Here is a 22,859-nt window from a genome sequence, read left to right as displayed (position 1 = left end):
CTCCAGAAGACATGGTACATCATTAAAGACCCCTCACACCCTCTCCATGAACTGTTTGCTCTTCTGCCATCAGACAAACGTTACAGGAGCATCAAAACTAAAACCACAAGGCTACTAAACAGCTTCCTCCCACAGGCAGTCAGACTGCTAAATAACTGCTCTACCTGACTCTGCTTTGGACACTTTTAACTTGCACTGGACACTTATAACTGATTTTAACTGACATGTGGCTGTTGTGTTTTACTATTTATTGTTATGTTTATTATTTAGTGTTGTGTTTGTTATGTTATGATTGCTCTGCCCCTGAGAAGCGCTGTCTCATTCTGCCCTGCAGAGCTGATGTACGGTTAGAATGACAATAAAGTTTTTTTGAATCTTTTTTTTGAATGAGCCTCCTCTGGATTTTCTCCAATGACAACACATCCTTTCTGAGATCTGAGGCCCAAAACTATTGACAGTACTCCAAGTGTGGCCTGACTAGTGTCTTAAAAAGGCTAGGCATTATCTCCTTGCTTTTATATTTTATTCCTCTTGGAATGAATGCCAACATTGCATTTGCCTTCTTTACCACAGACTCAACCTGTAATTGACTTTCTGGAAGTCTTGCATGAGGATTCCTAAGTCCACCTGCACCTCTGATGTTTGAATTTTCTCCCCATTTAGATAATGGTCTGCACTTTTGTTCCTTTTACCAAAATACATTATCATACATTTCCCAACACTGTATTCCATCTGCCACTTTTTGCCCATTCTTCCAATTAGTCTAAGTCCTGCTGTAATCACATTGCTTCCTCAGCACTACCTACCCCTCCACCTATCATCGTATCATCCGCAAACTTTACCACAAAGCCATCAATCCCATTATCTAAATCATCGACAAACAATGTGAAAAGTAGCAGTCCCAATACCAACCCCTGAGGAACACCACTAGTCACTGGCAGCCAACCAGAAAAGGCCCCCTTTATTCCCAGTGGCTGCCTCCTGCCTGTCAGCCATTCCTCTATCCATGTCAGTATATTTCCTGTAATGTCATAGAATTTTATCTTGTTAAGCAGCCTCATGTGTGGTACCTTACCAAATGTCTTTTGAAAATCCAAGTAAATTACATCCACTACCTCTCCTTTGTCCACTCTGCTTGCTACTTCCTCAAAGAACTCTTAATAGATTTGTCAGGCAAGATTTTCCTTTACAGAAACCATGGTGACTTTGACTTATTTTATCATCAGTCTCCAAGTCCCTCGAAATCTCATCCTGAAAAATGTCAGCCCCGAGGGCGCGGACTGCGACAGTTCGAAGTACATTTATTACCCCAAGAATGCAGACTGTGACTGCCAACCATCAGCATACAGACAGAGAGTGCACACAGTGAGAGCGTGCAGACTGTGTGTAATATCTGTCTCCACTGGATGAATACACACACACCAAAAGAAAAAATACACGTGATAAGACCGTAAGACATAGGAGCAGAATTAGGCTATTTGACCCATCGAGTCTGCTCCGCCATTCAATCATGGCTGATTGTTTTTACCCCTCCTCAACTTCACTCTCTGGCCTTCCCCTCATACCCTTTGTTGCCGTGTCCAATCAAGAACCTATCAATCTCTGCCTTAAATACACACAATAACCTGACATCCATAGCTGCCTGTGGTAACAAATTCCACAAATTCACCAGCTTCTGGCTAAAGAAATTTCTCTGCATCTCTGTTTTAAATGGATGTTCCTCTATTCTGAGGCTGTGCCCTCTTGTCCTGGACTCCCCCACTGTGGGAAACATCCTTTCCACATCTACTGTCTAGTCCTTTTTACATTCGAAAGGTTTCAATGAGATCCCCCTCATCCTTCTGAATTCCAGCGAGTACAGACCCAGAGCCATCAAATGTTCCTTGTATGATTACCCTTTCAATTCCTGGAATCACCCTTGTGAACCTCCTCAGAACCCACCCCAATGCCAGCACATCTTTTCTTAAATGAGGAGCCCAAAACTATTCACAATACTCAAGGTGCAGCCTCATCAGTGCCTTATAAAGCCTCAGCATCACATCCCTGCTCTTGTCTAATCTGTCTAAGTCCTTCTGCAGCCTACCTCTTTCCTCAGCACTACCTGTCCCTCCACCAATCTTGGTATCATCTGCAAACTTGTCAACAAAGCCATCCATTCCATCACCTAAATTATTTATATGCAGCATAAAAAGAGGTGGTCCCAGCACCAACCCCTGTGGAACACCACTAGTCACTGGCAGCCAACCAGAAAAGGATCCTTTTATTCCCACTTGCTGCCTTCTACCAATCAGCCAATGCTCTACCGACCCAGTAACTTTCCTGTAATACCATGGGCTCTTAACTTGGTAAGCAGCCTCATGTGTGGCACCTTATCAAGAGCCTTCTGCAAGTTCAAATATACAACATCCACTGCATCCCCTTTATCTATCCAACTTGTAATCTCCTCAAAGAATTCCAACAGGTTTGTCAAGCAGGATTTTCCCTTAAGGAAACCATGCTGACTTTGTCCTATCGTGTCCTGTGCCACCAAGTACTCCATAAACTCATCCTTGCCAATTGACTCCAACATCTTCCCAACCACAGAGGTCAGGCTAACTGCTGATAAACAGATTGGAATTGCTGGCTAACTGCACAAGCCGTCAGGTCAACGTGTTCTTGTTTGGAGGACTCGCTGTCCGAGGATGGACCTACCTTGGTGAAAGGTAAATTTGTTGATGCAGGAGCTGTTTGAGTTTCTGGTACAACTGGTAGAGACCCTCAATAACTGCCTTGGTCCTGCCACCTCCAGTGCTCATCACTTGTTCCTGAAGATCCTCAGCCACCTGATGATAAACAAAATCACATTGAAAAATCAATATTGCTTCTAAAATGCACAAATCTTCCTCCAGTCTTCTGTTGGACTGATGACATAGAGCCTGCCAAATGTCCTCCACAGAGCCAGTGATCACCAAAGGTCAGCATATAGTTTGAGTTGTGTCACAACTCACAGATACATGCCTGTCTTCACTTCTGATCCAGACTTCCACAAGCTTTGGGGAGCCAGTACTCCAGAACATTTTGTTTTTCTTGGGTGAATGTGCTGTACACATTTTTGTCGAAGAGCAGTGAACTGAGCACAGACCAGAACCAGAACTAAAACCAGACACTTTTGGCCTGCACGGCCCTGTTCGACAAGAACTGCAAGCTAGGGAAATTCTGTCCTTCAAGCCTGCTTCAATACCACTTTTGATACTGATTGATCCATTTAATCTCTAATACTTCATTTAACAGAAGTATTGCCAGAGGCCAGAAACACCACCAACATTACACAGTCATTGAATATTTTGAAGGGTGAGATTTTTGAACAGTGGAGGGTAATGAGGAGCCAGTAGGAAAGTGGAGCTGAGACTGAGGGTACATTGTTCCAGGCCCTGGCCTGGCCCGTCCTGCACCAACACACTCTCTTTATGTTCAATGAGTGTAACTATAAATGAAGGAAGTGGTGTCTCTGGCTCTTCCCCTTCATCAGGACAGAGAAAAGTTACAGATGTTCCACCCATGCCAGACACAGGTAGGTGTGCAAAAACAGTGTTATGCTGTAAATTCCAGGGACTGAGGGAAGTGAGATCTGAGCTGGAGGTCCCAGCATGTGGCGGAGGGTGGGGGGGTGGTGAATGAACATACCAGAGAAACAGCCAGAATAGTAACAGGCAGCATCTCCACGTAGAGCCAGTTGTTACACTAACATTACAGAAAGTTCTGAACTCTTTTAGAGGTACACATTGCAACCAACACAGCTCTCCTGGGATAAAATCATAGCTACCCACTCATCAATAGACCTTAACCAATGCGGTAAAATTTATCAGTTCTAATGCAATTTGCCTCATACCTAAGGCGTCTAATCCCAAAACTAACTTCACCAATTCGTTCTAATCTCAGGTAATGATCAGCAACGCTTATCAGTTCTTCCATTTCTGAACTCTATTGAACAATTTGCATAGTACATTGACAAGTTGTGACCAGGGGTGCAGTGCTAGCCGGAGCACACCGGAGCGCGTACAGTACATCTTTAAGAAAAAAGCTGAAATAAACAAGCTAATTAATTAGGTGCCACCCAGGGTGATTTGAGTATCTCAGAAACTGCTGATCTCCTGGGATTTTGACTCACAACAGATGCTGGAGATTACGAAGAATGGTGCCAAAAACAAAAAAAAAACATCCAGCAAGTGGCTGTTCTGTGAGCAAAAACATCTTGTTAAATCCACTCGCTGGATTTCTTTTGTTTTTGGCACCATTCTTTGTAAACTCCAGAGTCTGTTGTGCGTAAAAATCCCCGGAGATCAGCAGTTTCTGAGATACTCAAATCACCCTGGGCGGCACCTAATTAATTAGCTTGTTTATTTTGGCTTTTTTCTTAAAGACGTGCTGACCGCTCTCCGGCTAGCACTGCACCACTGGTTGTGACAAAAGGGCTAATTCACTTAGTCAATGGCTTATTTAATTCACTGAGAAGGGTGAGTGGTGTAAGGTGTACGTGAATCTGAACCAGTTAATTCAAGTCTAGTCAACTCCAGGTATTGTTCTTTCCCAGAAATGGATTGACTGGCAATCCTCAAACTCTTCGTCAATGGAAGAGTTAATGAAGGGACAAAGATCCATTTGGTGTCGTTGATAAATATTCCGATCCCACGTTCCCTGTTTTCTTATTATGCTTGGAAAAGGGCTGCTGATAAGAGTGCACACAGTCCTATCCAGCAGGCAGCAGGGATTGACATAATTAAATTCATTCTTACCAACTTCTGGAGCTGCAGATAGGTGATATTGAATAGGTTGACTTTAACAGTGCTGTGGGAAAAAAAGCACCACAAGTTACGAGCACCCGAGCATCATAATGGAATAAAAAGCTGCCCAACTGCTACTAGTTACACTTGCAAATTAGTTTTCATCAGAAACTGCCAATGAGTTGAAGGTATGAGATGGCGCCAAAAGCAAATAGATAATTAATCTACAAAATTATGTCCCTAATTGCATCAAAAGCCACTAATGAAGACTCACTGACATCAGAGCAGGCTCTCGCGTACACTTCCTTACGATCATTGGAGTTTAACAGCTAGTGCTCTGTGATTCACAACTGATTAAGCAATGCATAGAACCTACCCTGTGAAAATCTTCAAACGCTTTTTCCGGTCATTTGCAAGGTCAGTATTCAGCTGATCTATAAGCAACACCAGGGATTTCACATTTTCTTCCTCGGTCTGAAAAAGGGTATGAAGTTCAAATTTTGAATATTTTCATAAATTAGTCATTAATGAGGTATCTAAGTAGAACCAAATCTAAATCAAAATGGATACCAGGTATAGTTTATAACTGGTATACGTCAAAGGAGGGTGTGACTAAAAGAGAAATCAAAGTTACAAAGTATTCTGCGAATGAATGCAGCACGTCAGAGCTCCTGTGTTATGAGAATGAAATTAGTTGGGGGTCCCACTCCTGACCCAGTGTTTGGGGGGGCGGGGTGTGTGTGTGTCCATCCGTCCAGATTACTGATTCTCCTGCTAGCCCTCTCTCTCCAGCCTGACACGTGGCAAATGGATGGGGGGTCCAAAAAGAAAACAATTAAGATTCCTATCAAAATTTCGCCTCACCTGGAATGATTGTGTCTGTCATCACTCCATCTTTTCAGCTGTGATCCAGAAAAGAGGATTACCAGTAAAAGCAGGTAATTTTCAATCAGTGTGCATATGGATTAGTCAGTGGCCCTCGGAGGAACTCTAAAGCCTCTGGGGTCTTTGTGGCTGTGAGTGTACAAAGTATCAAGAAGGGAGAGGGATAGTCTTATTATACATGTAGGTATACACCAGTGGAAGTGAGAGGTGACAGAGACAAGAGATGTAATTATACTGCAGAGACAGCTTCAAAGTTCAAAGTAAATTTATTATCAAAGTACATATATGTCTCCAAATATTAGCAACATTTATTTTCTTGCAGACATTCACAGCAAAACAAAGAAGTACAATAAAATCAATGAAGAACTACACACAAAGACTGACAAGCAACCAATGTACAAAAGACAAATCATGCAAATACAAACAAAGACAAATAGTAATAATAATAATAATAATAATAATAATAAGTGGTACTGAGAACACGAGCTGTAGAATCCTTGGAAGTGAGTCCATTGAGCAGTGGATGTAGTGTACCTGTACAGGTATATGGATTTCAGTAAGGCATTTGATAGGGTTACCCATGCAAGGTTCATTTAGAAAGTAAGGAGGCATGGGATCCAAGGAGACCTTGCTTTGTGGAGCCAGAATTGGTTTGCCCACAAAAGGTAAAGAGTGGTTGTAGATGGTTCGTATTCTGCATGGAGGTCGGTGACCAGTGGTGTTCCACAGGGATCTGTTCTGGGACCCCTCTTTGTGATTTTTATAAATACCTGGATGAGGAAGTGGAGGGATGGGTTAGTAAGTTTGCTGATGACACAAAGGTTGGGGGTGTTGTGGATAGTCTGAAGGGTTGTCAGAGGTTACAGTGGGACATCAATAGGATGCAGAACTGGGCTGAGAAGTGGCAGATGGAGTTCAACCCAGATAAGTGTAAAGTGGTTCATTTTGGTAGGTCCATTTTGAAGACAGAATATAATATAAATGGTAAGACTCTTGGTAGTGTAGAGGACCTGAGAGATCTTGGAGTCTGTGTTGACAGAACACTCAAAGCTGCTGTGCAGGTTGACAGTGTTGTTAAGAAGGCGTATGGTGTGTTGGTATTCATCAACCATGGGATTGAGTTCAAGAGCCGAGAGGTAATGTTGCAGCTGTATAGGACCCTGGTCAGACCCCACTTGGGGTACTGTATTCAGTTCTGGTCACCTCACTACAGGAAGGATGTGGATACTATAGAGAGAGTGCAGAGGAGATTTAGAGGATGTTGCCTGGATTGGAGGGTGTGCATTATGTGAATAGGTTGAGTGAACTCCTCGGATCGACGGAGGATGAAAGGTGACCTGATTATAAATAAGATGATGAGGGGCATTGATCATGTGGATAGCAAGAGGCATTTTCCCCAGGGCTGAAATGGCTAACACAGGGGGCAGAGTTTTAAGGTGCTTGGAAATAGGTACCAAGGGGATGTCAGGGATAAGTTTTTCACACAGAGACTGGTGAGTGTGTGGAATGCACTTCCGGCGGTGGTGGAAGTGGATACAATAGGGTCTTTTAAAAGCCTGTCAGATAGATGGAGCTTAGGAAAATAGAGGGCTATGCACTAGGGAAATTCTAGGCAGTCCCCAGAGTAGGTTACATGGCTGGCACTACATTGTGGGCTGAAGAGCCTGTAATGCGCTGTAAATTCCTATGCTCTATGCTCCATTAGTTGTGTTCAGTGATCAGTTCAGAGTTGTGGTGAGTGAAGTTATCCATGCTGGTTCAGGAGCCTGATGCTTACAGGGTAATAGCTGTTCCTGATTTCGGTTCTTTCTGGAAATGGGACCTGTTCTCAGGGCCTCATGACCGGCCGCTTTTTGATATGCCAAGGACGTGGCCTGGAAGACTAGCGCGCCTTCAGGGTGCCGAATTTTGTGGCTCTGGAGACGGACGGACTCCAGGTCAGTGCCACCCCCTGGTGCGTTGTGTGAGACGGAAGATTGAAAGCAGTGAGATGGCTGTGGCTGTGTGCCCAGGGACCCGAGTTCTTTGGGCAAAGAGCTTGGAAAAAGTGATGCAACAGACTTTTAACACATAAATCAACGAATTGTTTTGTTATGTCTCCCCTCTCACTGTGAAACGGGGACATCGCTTTTTCCCTTATTCGGGAGAGAGGGAGTCTGCGGTATGTCGAATACCGGGTGAACGAGTACGCTTTGGGGTACTGCAAGTCTCTGTCTTTATTGATGCTTTGCTGCATGCTTGAGTGCTCAGCGGGGGTGCGGATGCTTTTTTGCTGGTGGGGGGGTAGCATTGCTTTGCAGCTGCTTACGCGTGGGAGGGGGGAGCTGGGGGGGCCTTTGGAGTTCTGACCTTTAACTGTCATTGATTCTTTGGGTCACTCCTCTTTTTGTGGATGTTTGCAAAGAAAAAGAATTTCAGGATGTATATTGTATACATTTCTCTGACATTAAATGTGCCCATTGAACCTGGTAGTGAGGGACCTAAGGTGCCTGTACCTCCTTCACATTTTTAGCAGCAAGAAGAGAGCGCGGCCTAGATGGCGGGGGTCCTTGAGGGATGCTGTTTTCTTGTGGCAGCGCTCCTTGTAGATGTGGTCAACGGTGGGGAGGCCTTTACCCGTGATGGACTGGACTGCATCCACTACTTTCTGTAGACTTTTCCAGTCAAGGGCATTGGCGTTTCCATACCAGGCTGTGATGCTGTCAGTCAGGATACTCTCCACTGTGCATCTACAGAAGTTTGTCAAAGTTTTAGTCACATGCTGAATCTGCACAAACTTCTCAGAAAGTCATAGAAAAGTGCAGTACAGAAACAGGTCACTCAGCACATCTAGTAGAGGCGTTGCATGCTTTCTTTGAAATGGCATTTACGTGCTGGTCGCAGGACAGGTCCTCTGAAATGACAGGCATCCGTTAGTCTCCTGAGACCATGGATTTGCGCCTTGGAAGGTTTCCAGGGCGTAGGCCTTAGCAAGGTTGTACGGAAGACCGGCAGTCGCCCATGCTGCGTCTCCCCTCTCCACGCCACCAATGTTGTCCAAGGGAAGGGCACCAGGGCCAATACAGCTTGGCACCGGTGTCGTCACAGAGCAACGTGTGGTTAAGTGCCTTGCTCAAGGACACAACACACTGCCTCACACTGCCAGCTCGAACTGGCAACCTTCAGATCACTACACCGACACCTTAACCACTTGGCCACGCACCAACACATCTGAAATGATAAGGCCCAGAAATTTAAGGTGACTGATCCCCTCTACCTCCGCTCACTGGCTCATGGAAGCCCGGTTTCCTCCTCCTGGAGTCAATAATCAGCTCTTTCATTTTGCTGACATTGGGTAAGAGGTTGTTATTTGGGCACCATTCAGCAAGATTTTCAAACTCCCTCCTACATGCGGAGTTATCACCACCTTTGATTCAGCCTACGACAGTGGTGTCGTCACAGTGGAGCTGTGCTTAGTCCCATGGTCATAGGTATAAGGTGAGCAGAGCAGAGCAGGGCAGGGGGCTAAGCACACGGCCTTGTGGTGGACCTTTGCTGATGGAGATTGTGGAGGAGATGTTGTTGCCAATCTGAACTGACTGGAGTCTGCAGTGAGAAAATCAGGATCCCATTACGCAAGGAGTATTGAGGCTTAGGTCTTAAGCTTATTGATTAATTTTGAGGGGATTAATCCAAATACCAAATTGTAGTCAATGAAGAACATCCTGATGTAAGCTGTTCCGATGTTCCAGGTTTCAGTGAAGTGGCCCCTGCTGTTGATCGGCTGTGACAGGAGGTGAAATGGAGCAGATCCAGTCACTCCTCAGGCAGGAGTTGGCAGGTTTCATGACCAACCTTTCATCACAGTGGCTGTAAGTGCCACTGCACAGGGCAGGTTACCACGTTCTCCTTGGGCACCGTATTGTAGGTGGGTACATCAAACTGCAGAAGCGAGAGGTTAGAAATGTCAGTAAACCCTCCAGCCAGTTGAATAACACAGGTCTTTAGTACTCAGCCAAGTTCATTGCCCGGGCCAGAGGTTTTCTCAAGGGTTCATCATCATGAAGGATGCTCTCATGTTGGCCTCAGAGACTGAGGTCATAGGGTCGTAGGCAGCTTGTATTTTGTCACAAAAAGCAATTATAAGAGGCAATTAGATTAGATTATGAGGACACTCAATCCTCGTTTATTGTCATTTAGAAATGCATGCATTAAGAACTGATACAATGTTCCATCAGTATGATATCACAGAAACACAGGACAAACCAAGACTAAAACTGACAAAAACCACATAATTATAACATATAGTTACAACAGTGCAAAGCAATACCGTAATTTGATAAGAGCAGACCATGGGCACAGTAAAAAAAAAGTCTCAAAGTCCCGATAGCCTCATCATCTCACGCAGACGGTAGAAGGAAGAAAACTCTCCCTGCCATGAACCTCCAGCGCTGCAAACTTGCTGATGCAGCACCCTGGAAGCACCTGACCACAGCCAACTCTGAGTCCGTCCGAAAACTTTGAACCTCCGACCAGCCCTCCGACACTAAGCACCATCTCTGCCAAGCGCTTCGACCCTGCCCCGGCCACCGAGCAACAAGCAAAGCCGAGGACTCGGGGCCTTCCCCTCCGGAGATTCTGGACCACACAGTAGCAGTGGCAGTGAAACAGGCATTTCAGAAGTTCCACCAGATGTTCCTCTGTGCTCTCACATCTGTCTCCATCAAATCAGGATTGTGCACGGCACCCTACTTGACAGATAACAGATATCATTCACCGGAGTGGCCGCCACATCGTGCTGCCATCTTCTCCTCTCATCTGGGAGCAAAGCCTTGTCATCATAGATGTTACTCGGTTTTACTTTGTGGGAGGTGATAGCATTCAAGTCCTGCCACGGCTGTCGAGCATCCTTCTGTGATCCAAGTTTGATCTGGAATTGCCACTTCTCACATGAAATAGCTTTCCAGAGATCATACATGGACCTCTTGTAGGTTTGCCTCATTTCTGCCCATGTTGCCCCTGTCTTGGGAAAGTGTGATGGGCCAATGTAGATGAAGTTTATTCTGTATGTAATCACACAGTGTTTTCACACTGACAGGAAGAGATTGCACTGACTGCATCAACAGGGTACTGTAGAGAGAATGCTTCTCTACATTTTGAACCTGAAATGTTGATTGCTCTTTTTCTTTCCACAGACACTGTTTGACTGGCCAAGTTCTTCCAGCACTTCTGTATATTTGACCCGACCTTGGGAGTGTGTTTGATGGGACTAGGTTAAATGAACTCTATGGCCCATCACTGATGTTGGGACTGTTACTGGACATAAAAGTACAAAGAATCCCAGTGCTGATATCCTCCCACCAGAGCAGGAAATGCTGTAAACCTAATGTACCTTTATCATGGGCTCCAACAGCTGCTTCTGGGCGTAATACCACTCGGAGGTTCCAGCCTGTAATAGAGGAGGAAGAATGCTCACGGTTCAGTCGCCAGTGTCAACACTCCATTTCCCTCTTGCGTGAGCAGTGACGCAAACTTCAGAGCCACTGCCCACACAACAGAAACCTCAGCCCACACTGCCTAATCCAGTTGCTGCAAGATGTATATTAAGACAGGGATTTTAACATTAGCTCAAATTTTACCAATAGATGGCAGTTTCATTTTCACCAGCTACAGAGTCACAGAAGTTTACAGCATAGAAATAGTCCCTTGAGTGGACCAGATCTATACTGACTGTTTGCCCACCTACACTAATCCAAATCATCTACATTAGGTCTGTATCCTTCTGAGCTTTGTCTATTAAAATGCCCAGCTGTATCTCTGAAATGTCGTGATTGTGTGAAGAAGGCGGCTTACCCCTTTAAAATTCCCCTTTCTCACCTTAAGCTGATGCCCTCTTGCTTTAGATATCCTTACTGTGGGAATAAGATTGACTAGATACCCTAACGATGCCTCTTATGATTTTATATACCACTTTCAGGACACCCCTCAATCTCCTCGGCTCCAGGGAAAAGAAACACAGCATTTCCAATCTCTCCCAGTCCAGGCAAAATTCTCTGCACTCTCAACACATTCTTCCTATAATGTTATGAGCAGCACTGCATGTAATGCAGTCTGTACAGTGTTTTATGAAGTTGTACATAACATCCCAACTTTAGGCAGTGTTGCAGAAGCAGAGAATCTGCAGGATTTAGGCAGGTCAGGAGAATGGGCAGAGAAGTGGCAGATGGAATACAGTATCGGGATGTGTATGGTCTTGCACTTTGATAGAAGGAATAAAGGCATGGACTATTTTCTAAACTGGGAGAAAATTCAAAAATCAGAGGTGTGTAATGCTCTGGGAAAGGTTTCACTGCTAATGTAACGGCTTATCTGTAGTTGCAGTGTTTGGGTTATGACTGGAGATAACAGGGGCTTTGGAATGTGCACCGTCCAATGAGGGGAATGTTTTTCTTTCTTGTGTGCCTGAGAGCGAGGTATTCATGGTCTTTTGTTTGGCAGAAGATGGAGAGAGAAGATGCCGGAATGGAGAGGTCGTAGACTGCAGGATGGAGTGGACTGGGAATGGGGTTGGGAGTCGATGACGCCTGGGGGAAATCGATGGAGAACTAATGGACGGGAAAACCATGAGTTCCACGGTGCACTTACATTAAAATGGGTCCTTCTTCTTCTTGTTTTCTTTACTAACCCTATAGTCACATTAAGAGTTATAAAGCTCAATCACTTAATTGCATATGGTGTACTGTCTGATATCTCATGGTACTGATTTGTAATGGGGTAACATATCTCGCAGAGATTTCACACGTTTGGCGGGGCCGGAGACTGTCATGCTGTCGGCCAAACCCAAGGGTTGCAGGTGCAAAGGGATTCTGGAGTCCTTGTGCAGGATCCCCTAAAGGTTAACTTGCAAGTTGAGCTGGTGGTAAGGAAGGCAAATGCAATGTTAGCATTCATTTTGAGTGGACTAGAATATAAAAGCAAGGATATGATGCTGAGGCTTTATAAGGCAATGGTCAGACCACACGGTGTACTGTGAGCAGGTTTGGGGCCCCTTATCCAAGATAAGGTATGTTGGCTTCGGGGAGCATCCACAGCAGATTCACGAGAATCATTCTGCGAATGAAAGTGTTATATTAGAACATAGGACATAGAGTACTACAGCACAGTACGGGCCCTTCGGCCCACAATGTTTTGCCAACCCTTAAACCCTGCCTCCCATATAACCCTCCACCTGAAATGAGGAGCGTTTTGATAGCTCTGGGCCAATACTCACTGGAGTCTATAAGAACAAGGGGGGATTTCATTGAAACCTATTGAATATTTAAAGGCCTGAACAGAGTGGATATGGAAAGGATACAGGTTTAAGAGGACACAGGTATAAGGTGCTGGGGAGTAGGTACAGAGGGGATGTCAGAGGTAAGTTTTTTACTCAGAGAGTAGTGAGTGCGTGGAATAGGCTGCCGGCAACGGTGGTGGAGACGGATACGATAGAGTCTTTTAAGACACTTTTGGACAGGTACATGGAGCTTAGAAAAATAGAGGGTTATAAGTAAGCCTAGTAATTTCTAAGGTAGGGACAAGTTCGGCACAACTTTGTGGGTCGAAGGGCCTGTATTGTGCTGTAGGTTTTCTATATTTCTATGGATGTTTCCTAGACTGGGTGATGCGAGGACCGGAGGGCACAGCCTCAGAATAGACGGACATCCATTTAGAACAGGGATGAGGAGGAATTTCTTTAGCCAGAGGGAGGTGAATCTGTGGAATTCTGTGGAGGCCAACTCAGTGAGTATTATTAAAGTGAAGGTCGATAGGTTCTTGGTTAGTTAGAGTGTCAACGGTTATCGGAAGAAGACAAGAGAACGGGGTTGAGAGGGGTAATAAATCAGCTGTGTTGGAATGGCGGAACAGCTCTGATGGGGTGAGTGGACTAACGCTGCTTCCACGTCTTGTGGTCTTATATTCTGCAGCCTGACCTACTGAGGGCAAGTGTGCCATTGCCTTCTTCACCAGTCTGTCTACCCGTGTTGCCACATTCAGGGCACTCCTAGAGCTCCCTTTTCATCAGCCACCCTTTCAGACATGATTGTCAACTTGTGAATTATACCTTAATGGCATCAACAATTCTGTCATGGAGATCAGGAACTGATGAGCAAAGTTTGTGGAAAGCTTTCATCTTACAGATCTGTACCAGCACCCTGCGGAGGAAAGGGCGAAATCCAGTCAGTGAGATCCAGGGGGACATATCACAGTTAGTTTCATTTTACCACAGCACCAGTCACCCCCACCTTCTCAGGCCCATACACAGGAAAAGTCTCCCACAACCCAGGAATACTGACTGCTTTTTCTTTCCATGACTCCTCCTAATGAAACAAATTTTCCCTACATTGAAAACAACACACCCAAAATGCAGGAGGAGCTCAGCACATCTATTCCACATCGGTATTAGTATTGTTTTCTTATTGTCACAAGTACTGAGATAGAGTGAGAGGCTCGTTTTGCATTCTGTTCATACAGATCAGATGGCTACATAATGCATTAAGGTAAAACACCAACAATACATAACAAAGTGTAACAGCTACAGAGAAAGTGCAGCACAGGTAAATGATAAGGTAAAATGTGAAGCCCAGAGACCGATTGAACGTGGTAGACCACACATACAATCCTGCTCATGCACACAGCCACACTCGTTTACACTGCTCCCTCAGCCCATGCACACTCCAGTATTTCCACAACACTATAGAAAAAAAACATTGAAAAGAATATTCCAACAGCGGCAGAAATAATTACATGTCATGTCTTCATTTAATATTTGATACATTCGCTAAAGCATTCTGATATAGACACTGAGATTTAAACAAATGGCAGTTTCCCAGTTCATGGTAAAGACAGAGAAATGAGAACAGGAGTGATGCTGGCGAACAAGCCTTTACAGCTGGAGCCAGTAGCTTCCCTGGCTTTACAGGCACGAGTTGTAGTGTATAATGCTTTAAATACAGTCCCCAGTGGGATTCACGTTCAGCAGCTTATGTTATTCTGGTACATATAGCATTAACACACAGGGGATCGGGGCGCCTGGGCGGTGTTGCACAGGGGATCGCGTCATGGGGGGGGAGCGGTGCTGCACAGGGGATCCAGGCTTGGCTACAGCGGGAGTGGGGAGTGATACACAGGGGAGCAATCACTGGTACAGTGTTAAACATGGAGATTTGCCACTGGGACCGTGTTTAGAGAGGATTAGCAACTGGGACAGTGTTGTACTGAGGAATCAGCCACTGGGACCATGTTGTACAGGGGAATCAGTCACTGGGATAGTGTTGTACAGGGGAATCCATCACTGGGATAGTGTTGTACAGTGGAATCCGTCACTGGGACAGTATTGTACTGGGGAATCAGCCACTGGGACAGTGTTGTACTGGGGAATCAGCCACTGGGACAGTGTTGTACTGGGGAATCAGTCACTGGGACAGCATTGTACTGGGGAATCAGCCACTGGGATAGCATTGTCCAGGGGCTCAGCCACTAGGACCGTGTTGTACAGGGGAATCAGTCACTGGGACAGTGTTCTACAGGGGATTAGCCACTGGGAGAGTGCTGTACAGGGTTTAGCCACTGGGACAGCACTGTACAGAGGATTATCCACTGAGACAGTGTTGTAGAGGGGTTTAGCCTCTGGGACAGTGTTGAGAGGGGATTAGCCACTGAGACAGTGTTCAGAGGGGATTAGCCAGTGGGACAGCATTGTACAAGGGATTAGTAACTGGGACAATGTTCTATAGGGATTAGCCACTGGTACACTGTTGTACAGGGGATTAGCCACTGGGAAGTCTCATACGGGGTTTTAATCCCTGGGATGTGTTGACAGGGCGTAATGAACAGCTGTACATTGAGAGGGAAGCTGTCATGTCTCTGGGGCAGATGTGCAGTTACAGAGTCTTCTGAGGCTTTGGAATAGGTTGGCTGTTGCAAGGGACATTAGAGTAGGTAGCGATGATTACAAACCTGAGCAGGGACTGCTGGTGCTCAATTGATTTGGGGTCGGAGATTGGAAAAACCTCCCTGTACTTCTGGGTGAGCGAAAGTCCATAATCCAGGAATGATGTGAAAGACTCTGCCAATTCATCTTGCTGTGAGAAAAATATAAACCAAGAGGTGAATGTGAAGGTAGTGGCCACTTTAAGAACAACAACACTTAAGAACCCAATTTATCACACAGCGACATGTTGCACAGACAGAAATCTGTCAACCTGTCCAATATCCGGCAGAAAGTGAAGTGTTAATGCAAAAGGACTGTGCATTTAAACCCCATCTTCGCCACCATCAATGGTGTTTCTATGCTCCCAAGTGTTAGCCCTTGCTAAGGGAATCGAGACCGTATCAAGCATTGGTGGATGCAGAATAAAGCTTAGGTGTAAAACTTCTCCCAATGTCATACCCCAATCTTCACATCTCAGGATAAGTGTACCATTTCATGAGAATACCTCAGAGTATTGTACACATTTATTCTCCAGGTACGCCCTCCTAAGTCATGACCACTTGTCCACGCTCTCCATTCTCAATGTACCTACACCCTCACCCTGCCCATTCTCAGTATATCTACACACTCACACTCTCCATTCTCAGTGTACCTACACCCTCACCCTGCCCATTCTCAGTGTATCTACACCCTCATCCTGTCCATTCTCTGTGTATCTACACCGTCACCCTGTCCATTCTCAGTGTATCTACACACTCACACTCTGCATTCTCAGTGTACCTACACCCACACCCTGTCCATTCTCTGTGTATCTACACCCTCACCCTGCCCATTCTCAGTGTATCTACACACTCACACTCTCCATTCTCAGTGTACCTACACCCTCACCCTGCCCATTCTCAGTGTATCTACACACTCACACTCTCCATTCTCAGTGTACCTACACCCTCACCCTGCCCATTCTCAGTGTATCTACACCCTCACCCTCTCCATTCTCTGTGTATCTACACCGTCACCCTGTCCATTCTCAGTGTATCTACACACTCACACTCTCCATTCTCAGTGTACCTACACCCTCACCCTGTCCATTCTCTGTGTATCTACACCCTCACTCTGCCCATTCTCAGTGTATCTACACACTCACACTCTCCATTCTCAGTGTACCTACACCCTCACCCTGTCCATTCTCAGTGTATCTACACACTCACACTCTCCATTCTCAGTGTACCTACACCCTCACCCTGTCCATTCTCAGTGTATCTACACCCTCATCCTGTCCATTCTCAGTGTATCTACACCGTCACCCTGTCCATTCTCAGTGTATCTACACCCTCACCCTGCCCATTCTCAGTGTATCTACACCCTCATCCTGTCCATTCTCTGTGTACCTACACCCTCACCCTGCCCATTCTCAGTGTATCTACACACTCACACTCTCCATTCTCAGTGTACCTACACCCTCACCCTGCCCATTCTCAGTGTATCTACACACTCACACTCTCCATTCTCAGTGTACCTACACCCTCACCCTGTCCATTCTCAGTGTATCTACACACTCACACTCTCCATTCTCAGTGTACCTACACCCTCACCCTGTCCATTCTCAGTGTATCTACACCCTCATCCTGTCCATTCTCAGTGTATCTACACCGTCACCCTGTCCATTCTCAGTGTATCTACACCCTCACCCTGACCATTCTCAGTGTATCTACACCCTCATCCTGTCCATTCTCTGTGTACCTACACCCTCACCCTGCCCATTCTCAGTGTATCTACACACTCACACTCTCCATTCTCAGTGTACCTACACCCTCACCCTGTCCATTCTCAGTGTATCTACACACTCACACTCTCCATTCTCAGTGTACCTACACCCTCACCCTGCCCATTCTCAGTGTATCTACACACTCACACTCTCCATTCTCAGTGTACCTACACCCTCACCCTGCCCATTCTCAGTGTATCTACACACTCCCACTCTCCATTCTCAGTGTACCTACACCCTCACCCTGTCCATTCTCAGTGTATCTACACCCTCATCCTGTCCATTCTCAGTGTATCTACACCATCACCCTGTCCATTCTCAGTGTATCTACACCCTCATCCTGTCCATTCTCTGTGTATCTACACCGTCACCCTGTCCATTCTCAGTGTATCTACACCCTCACCCTGTCCATTCTCAGTGTACCTACACCCTCACCCTGTCCATTCTCAGTGTATCTACACCCTCACTTTCTCCATTCTCTGTGTATCTACACCATCACCCTCCCCATTCTCAGTGTATCTACACCATCACCCTCTTTATTCTCTGTGTATCTACACCCTCACCCTGTCCATTCTCTGTGTACTTACACCGTCATCCTGTCCATTCTCAGTGTATCTACACCGTCACCCTGTCCATTCTCAGTGTATCTACACCCTCATCCTGTCCATTCTCTGTGTATCTACACCCTCACCCTGTCCATTCTCAGTGTATCTACACCCTCATCCTGTCCATTCTCAGTGTATCTACACCCTCACCCTGTCCATTCTCAGTGTACCTACACCGTCACCCTGTCCATTCTCAGTGTACCTACACCCTCACCCTGCCCATTCTCAGTGTATCTACACCCTCATCCTGTCCATTCTCAGTGTATCTACACACTCACACTCTCCATTCTCAGTGTACCTACACCCTCACCCTGCCCATTCTCAGTGTTTCTACACACTCACACTCTCCATTCTCAGTGTATCTACACCGTCACCCTGTCCATTCTCGGTGTATCTACACCCTCATCCTGTCCATTCTCTGTGTATCTACACCGTCACCCTGTCCATTCTCAGTGTATCTACACCCTCACCCTGTCCATTCTCAGTGTACCTACACCCTCACCCTGTCCATTCTCTGTGTATCTACACCCTCACTTTCTCCATTCTCTGTGTATCTACACCCTCACCCTCCCCATTCTCAGTGTATCTACACCCTCACCCTCTCCATTCTCTGTGTATCTACACCCTCACCCTGTCCATTCTCTGTGTACTTACACCCTCACCCTGTCCATTCTCTTTGTATCTACACCCTCACCCTGTACATTCTCAGTGTATCTACACCCTCACCCTGTCCATTCTCTGTGTATCTACACCCTCACCCTGTCCATTCTCAGTGTATCTACACCCTCATCCTGTCCATTCTCTGTGTATCTACACCCTCACCCTGTCCATTCTCAGTTTATCTACACCCTCACCCTCTCCATTCTCAGTGTATCTACAAACTCACCCTGTCCATTCTCAGTGTACCTACACCCTCACCCTGTCCATTCTCAGTGTGTCTACACCCTCACCCTGTCCATTCTCAGTGTATCTACACCCTCACCCTGTCCATTCACAGTGTATCTACACCCTCACCCTGTCCATTCTCTGTGTACCTACACCCTCACCCGGTCCATTCTCTGTGTATCTACACCCTCACCCTGTCCATTCTCAGTGTACCTACACCCTCACCCTGTCCACTCTCAGTGTATCTACACACTCAACCTCCCCATTCTCTGTGTATCTACACCGTCACCCTGTCCATTCTCAGTGTATCTACACCCTCACCCTGTCCATTCTCAGTGTATCTACACCCTCACCCTGTCCATTCTCTGTGTATCTACACCCTCACCCTGTCCAGTCTCAGTGTATCTACACCCTCAACCTCCCCATTCTCTGTGTATCTACACCGTCACCCTGTCCATTCTCAGTGTATCTACACCCTCACCCTGTCCATTCTCAGTGTATCTACACCCTCACCCTCTCCATTCTCAGTGTATCTACACACCCACCCTGTTCATTCTCTGTGTACCTACACCCTCACCCTGTCTATTCTCAGTGTATCTACACACTCACACTCTCTATTCTCAGTGTATCTACACCCTCACCCGGTCCATTCTCAGTGTATCTACACCCTCACCCTGTCCATTCTCGGTGTATCTACACCTTCACCCTCTCCATTCTCAGTGTATCTACAAACTCACCCTGTCCATTCTCAGTGTACCTACACCCTCACACGGTCCATTCTCAGTGTATCTACACCCTCACCCTCTCCATTCTCTGTGTATCTACACCGTCACCCTGTCCATTCTCAGTGTATCTACACACTCACACTCTCCATTCTCAGTGTACCTACACCCTCACCCTGTCCATTCTCTGTGTATCTACACCCTCACTCTGCCCATTCTCAGTGTATCTACACACTCACACTCTCCATTCTCAGTGTACCTACACCCTCACCCTGTCCATTCTCAGTGTATCTACACACTCACACTCTCCATTCTCAGTGTACCTACACCCTCACCCTGTCCATTCTCAGTGTATCTACACCCTCATCCTGTCCATTCTCAGTGTATCTACACCGTCACCCTGTCCATTCTCAGTGTATCTACACCCTCACCCTGCCCATTCTCAGTGTATCTACACCCTCATCCTGTCCATTCTCTGTGTACCTACACCCTCACCCTGCCCATTCTCAGTGTATCTACACACTCACACTCTCCATTCTCAGTGTACCTACACCCTCACCCTGCCCATTCTCAGTGTATCTACACACTCACACTCTCCATTCTCAGTGTACCTACACCCTCACCCTGTCCATTCTCAGTGTATCTACACACTCACACTCTCCATTCTCAGTGTACCTACACCCTCACCCTGTCCATTCTCAGTGTATCTACACCCTCATCCTGTCCATTCTCAGTGTATCTACACCGTCACCCTGTCCATTCTCAGTGTATCTACACCCTCACCCTGCCCATTCTCAGTGTATCTACACCCTCATCCTGTCCATTCTCTGTGTACCTACACCCTCACCCTGCCCATTCTCAGTGTATCTACACACTCACACTCTCCATTCTCAGTGTACCTACACCCTCACCCTGTCCATTCTCAGTGTATCTACACACTCACACTCTCCATTCTCAGTGTACCTACACCCTCACCCTGCCCATTCTCAGTGTATCTACACACTCACACTCTCCATTCTCAGTGTACCTACACCCTCACCCTGCCCATTCTCAGTGTATCTACACACTCACACTCTCCATTCTCAGTGTACCTACACCCTCACCCTGTCCATTCTCAATGTATCTACACCCTCATCCTGTCCATTCTCAGTGTATCTACACCATCACCCTGTCCATTCTCAGTGTATCTACACCCTCATCCTGTCCATTCTCTGTGTATCTACACCGTCACCCTGTCCATTCTCAGTGTATCTACACCCTCACCCTGTCCATTCTCAGTGTACCTACACCCTCACCCTGTCCATTCTCAGTGTATCTACACCCTCACTTTCTCCATTCTCTGTGTATCTACACCATCACCCTCCCCATTCTCAGTGTATCTACACCATCACCCTCTCCATTCTCTGTGTATCTACACCCTCACCCTGTCCATTCTCTGTGTACTTACACCGTCATCCTGTCCATTCTCAGTGTATCTACACCGTCACCCTGTCCATTCTCAGTGTATCTACACCCTCATCCTGTCCATTCTCTGTGTATCTACACCCTCACCCTGTCCATTCTCAGTGTATCTACACCCTCATCCTGTCCATTCTCAGTGTATCTACACCCTCACCCTGTCCATTCTCAGTGTACCTACACCGTCACCCTGTCCATTCTCAGTGTACCTACACCCTCACCCTGCCCATTCTCAGTGTATCTACACCCTCATCCTGTCCATTCTCAGTGTATCTACACACTCACACTCTCCATTCTCAGTGTACCTACACCCTCACCCTGCCCATTCTCAGTGTATCTACACACTCACACTCTCCATTCTCAGTGTATCTACACCGTCACCCTGTCCATTCTCGGTGTATCTACACCCTCATCCTGTCCATTCTCTGTGTATCTACACCGTCACCCTGTCCATTCTCAGTGTATCTACACCCTCACCCTGTCCATTCTCAGTGTACCTACACCCTCACCCTGTCCATTCTCTGTGTATCTACACCCTCACTTTCTCCATTCTCTGTGTATCTACACCATCACCCTCCCCATTCTCAGTGTATCTACACCCTCACCCTCTCCATTCTCTGTGTATCTACACCCTCACCCTGTCCATTCTCTGTGTACTTACACCCTCACCCTGTCCATTCTCTTTGTATCTACACCCTCACCCTGTACATTCTCAGTGTATCTACACCCTCACCCTGTCCATTCTCTGTGTATCTACACCCTCACCCTGTCCATTCTCAGTGTATCTACACCCTCATCCTGTCCATTCTCTGTGTATCTACACCCTCACCCTGTCCATTCTCAGTTTATCTACACCCTCACCCTCTCCATTCTCAGTGTATCTACAAACTCACCCTGTCCATTCTCAGTGTACCTACACCCTCACCCTGTCCATTCTCAGTGTGTCTACACCCTCACCCTGTCCATTCTCAGTGTATCTACACCCTCACCCTGTCCATTCACAGTGTATCTACACCCTCACCCTGTCCATTCTCTGTGTACCTACACCCTCACCCGGTCCATTCTCTGTGTATCTACACCCTCACCCTGTCCATTCTCAGTGTACCTACACCCTCACCCTGTCCACTCTCAGTGTATCTACACACTCAACCTCCCCATTCTCTGTGTATCTACACCGTCACCCTGTCCATTCTCAGTGTATCTACACCCTCACCCTGTCCATTCTCAGTGTATCTACACCCTCACCCTGTCCATTCTCTGTGTATCTACACCCTCACCCTGTCCACTCTCAGTGTATCTACACCCTCAACCTCCCCATTCTCTGTGTATCTACACCGTCACCCTGTCCATTCTCAGTGTATCTACACCCTCACCCTGTCCATTCTCAGTGTATCTACACCCTCACCCTCTCCATTCTCAGTGTATCTACACACCCACCCTGTTCATTCTCTGTGTACCTACACCCTCACCCTGTCTATTCTCAGTGTATCTACACACTCACACTCTCTATTCTCAGTGTATCTACACCCTCACCCTGTCCATTCTCAGTGTACCTACACCCTCACCCTTTCCATTCTCAGTGTATCTACACCCTCACCCTGTCCATTCTCGGTGTATCTACACCTTCACCCTCTCCATTCTCAGTGTATCTACAAACTCACCCTGTCCATTCTCAGTGTACCTACACCCTCACCCGGTCCATTCTCAGTGTATCTACACCCTCACCCTGTCCATTTTCTGTGTATCTACACCCTCACCCTGTCCATTCTCTGTGTATCTACACCCTCACCCGGTCCATTCTCAGTGTATCTACACCCTCACCCTGACCAT

General features: G+C 46.5%; 1 protein-coding gene across 4 annotated transcripts in view; it reads right to left on the bottom strand.

The window, feature by feature from the left end:
• unc13d (unc-13 homolog D (C. elegans)) overlaps positions 1–22,859 on the bottom strand; it is a 197,824-nt gene that overhangs the window by 62,501 nt on the left and 112,464 nt on the right. For all 4 annotated transcript variants that reach the window (XM_063030886.1, XM_063030889.1, XM_063030887.1 and 1 more), the window contains 6 exons: positions 15,621–15,745; positions 13,726–13,816; positions 11,017–11,073; positions 5,137–5,234; positions 4,773–4,824; positions 2,692–2,822 (listed from right to left, as the gene is read on the bottom strand). In XM_063030886.1, the coding sequence (XP_062886956.1) occupies positions 2,692–2,822; positions 4,773–4,824; positions 5,137–5,234; positions 11,017–11,073; positions 13,726–13,816; positions 15,621–15,745 (554 nt within the window). The remainder of the gene's footprint in view (positions 1–2,691; positions 2,823–4,772; positions 4,825–5,136; positions 5,235–11,016; positions 11,074–13,725; positions 13,817–15,620; positions 15,746–22,859) is intronic.

This window comes from Mobula hypostoma, chromosome 22 (genome assembly GCF_963921235.1).
Source record: "Mobula hypostoma chromosome 22, sMobHyp1.1, whole genome shotgun sequence".
Taxonomy (NCBI): domain Eukaryota; kingdom Metazoa; phylum Chordata; class Chondrichthyes; order Myliobatiformes; family Myliobatidae; genus Mobula; species Mobula hypostoma.
The sequence above is the reverse complement of the archived record's forward strand: the minus strand, read 5'-3'. Positions and strand labels throughout refer to the sequence as shown.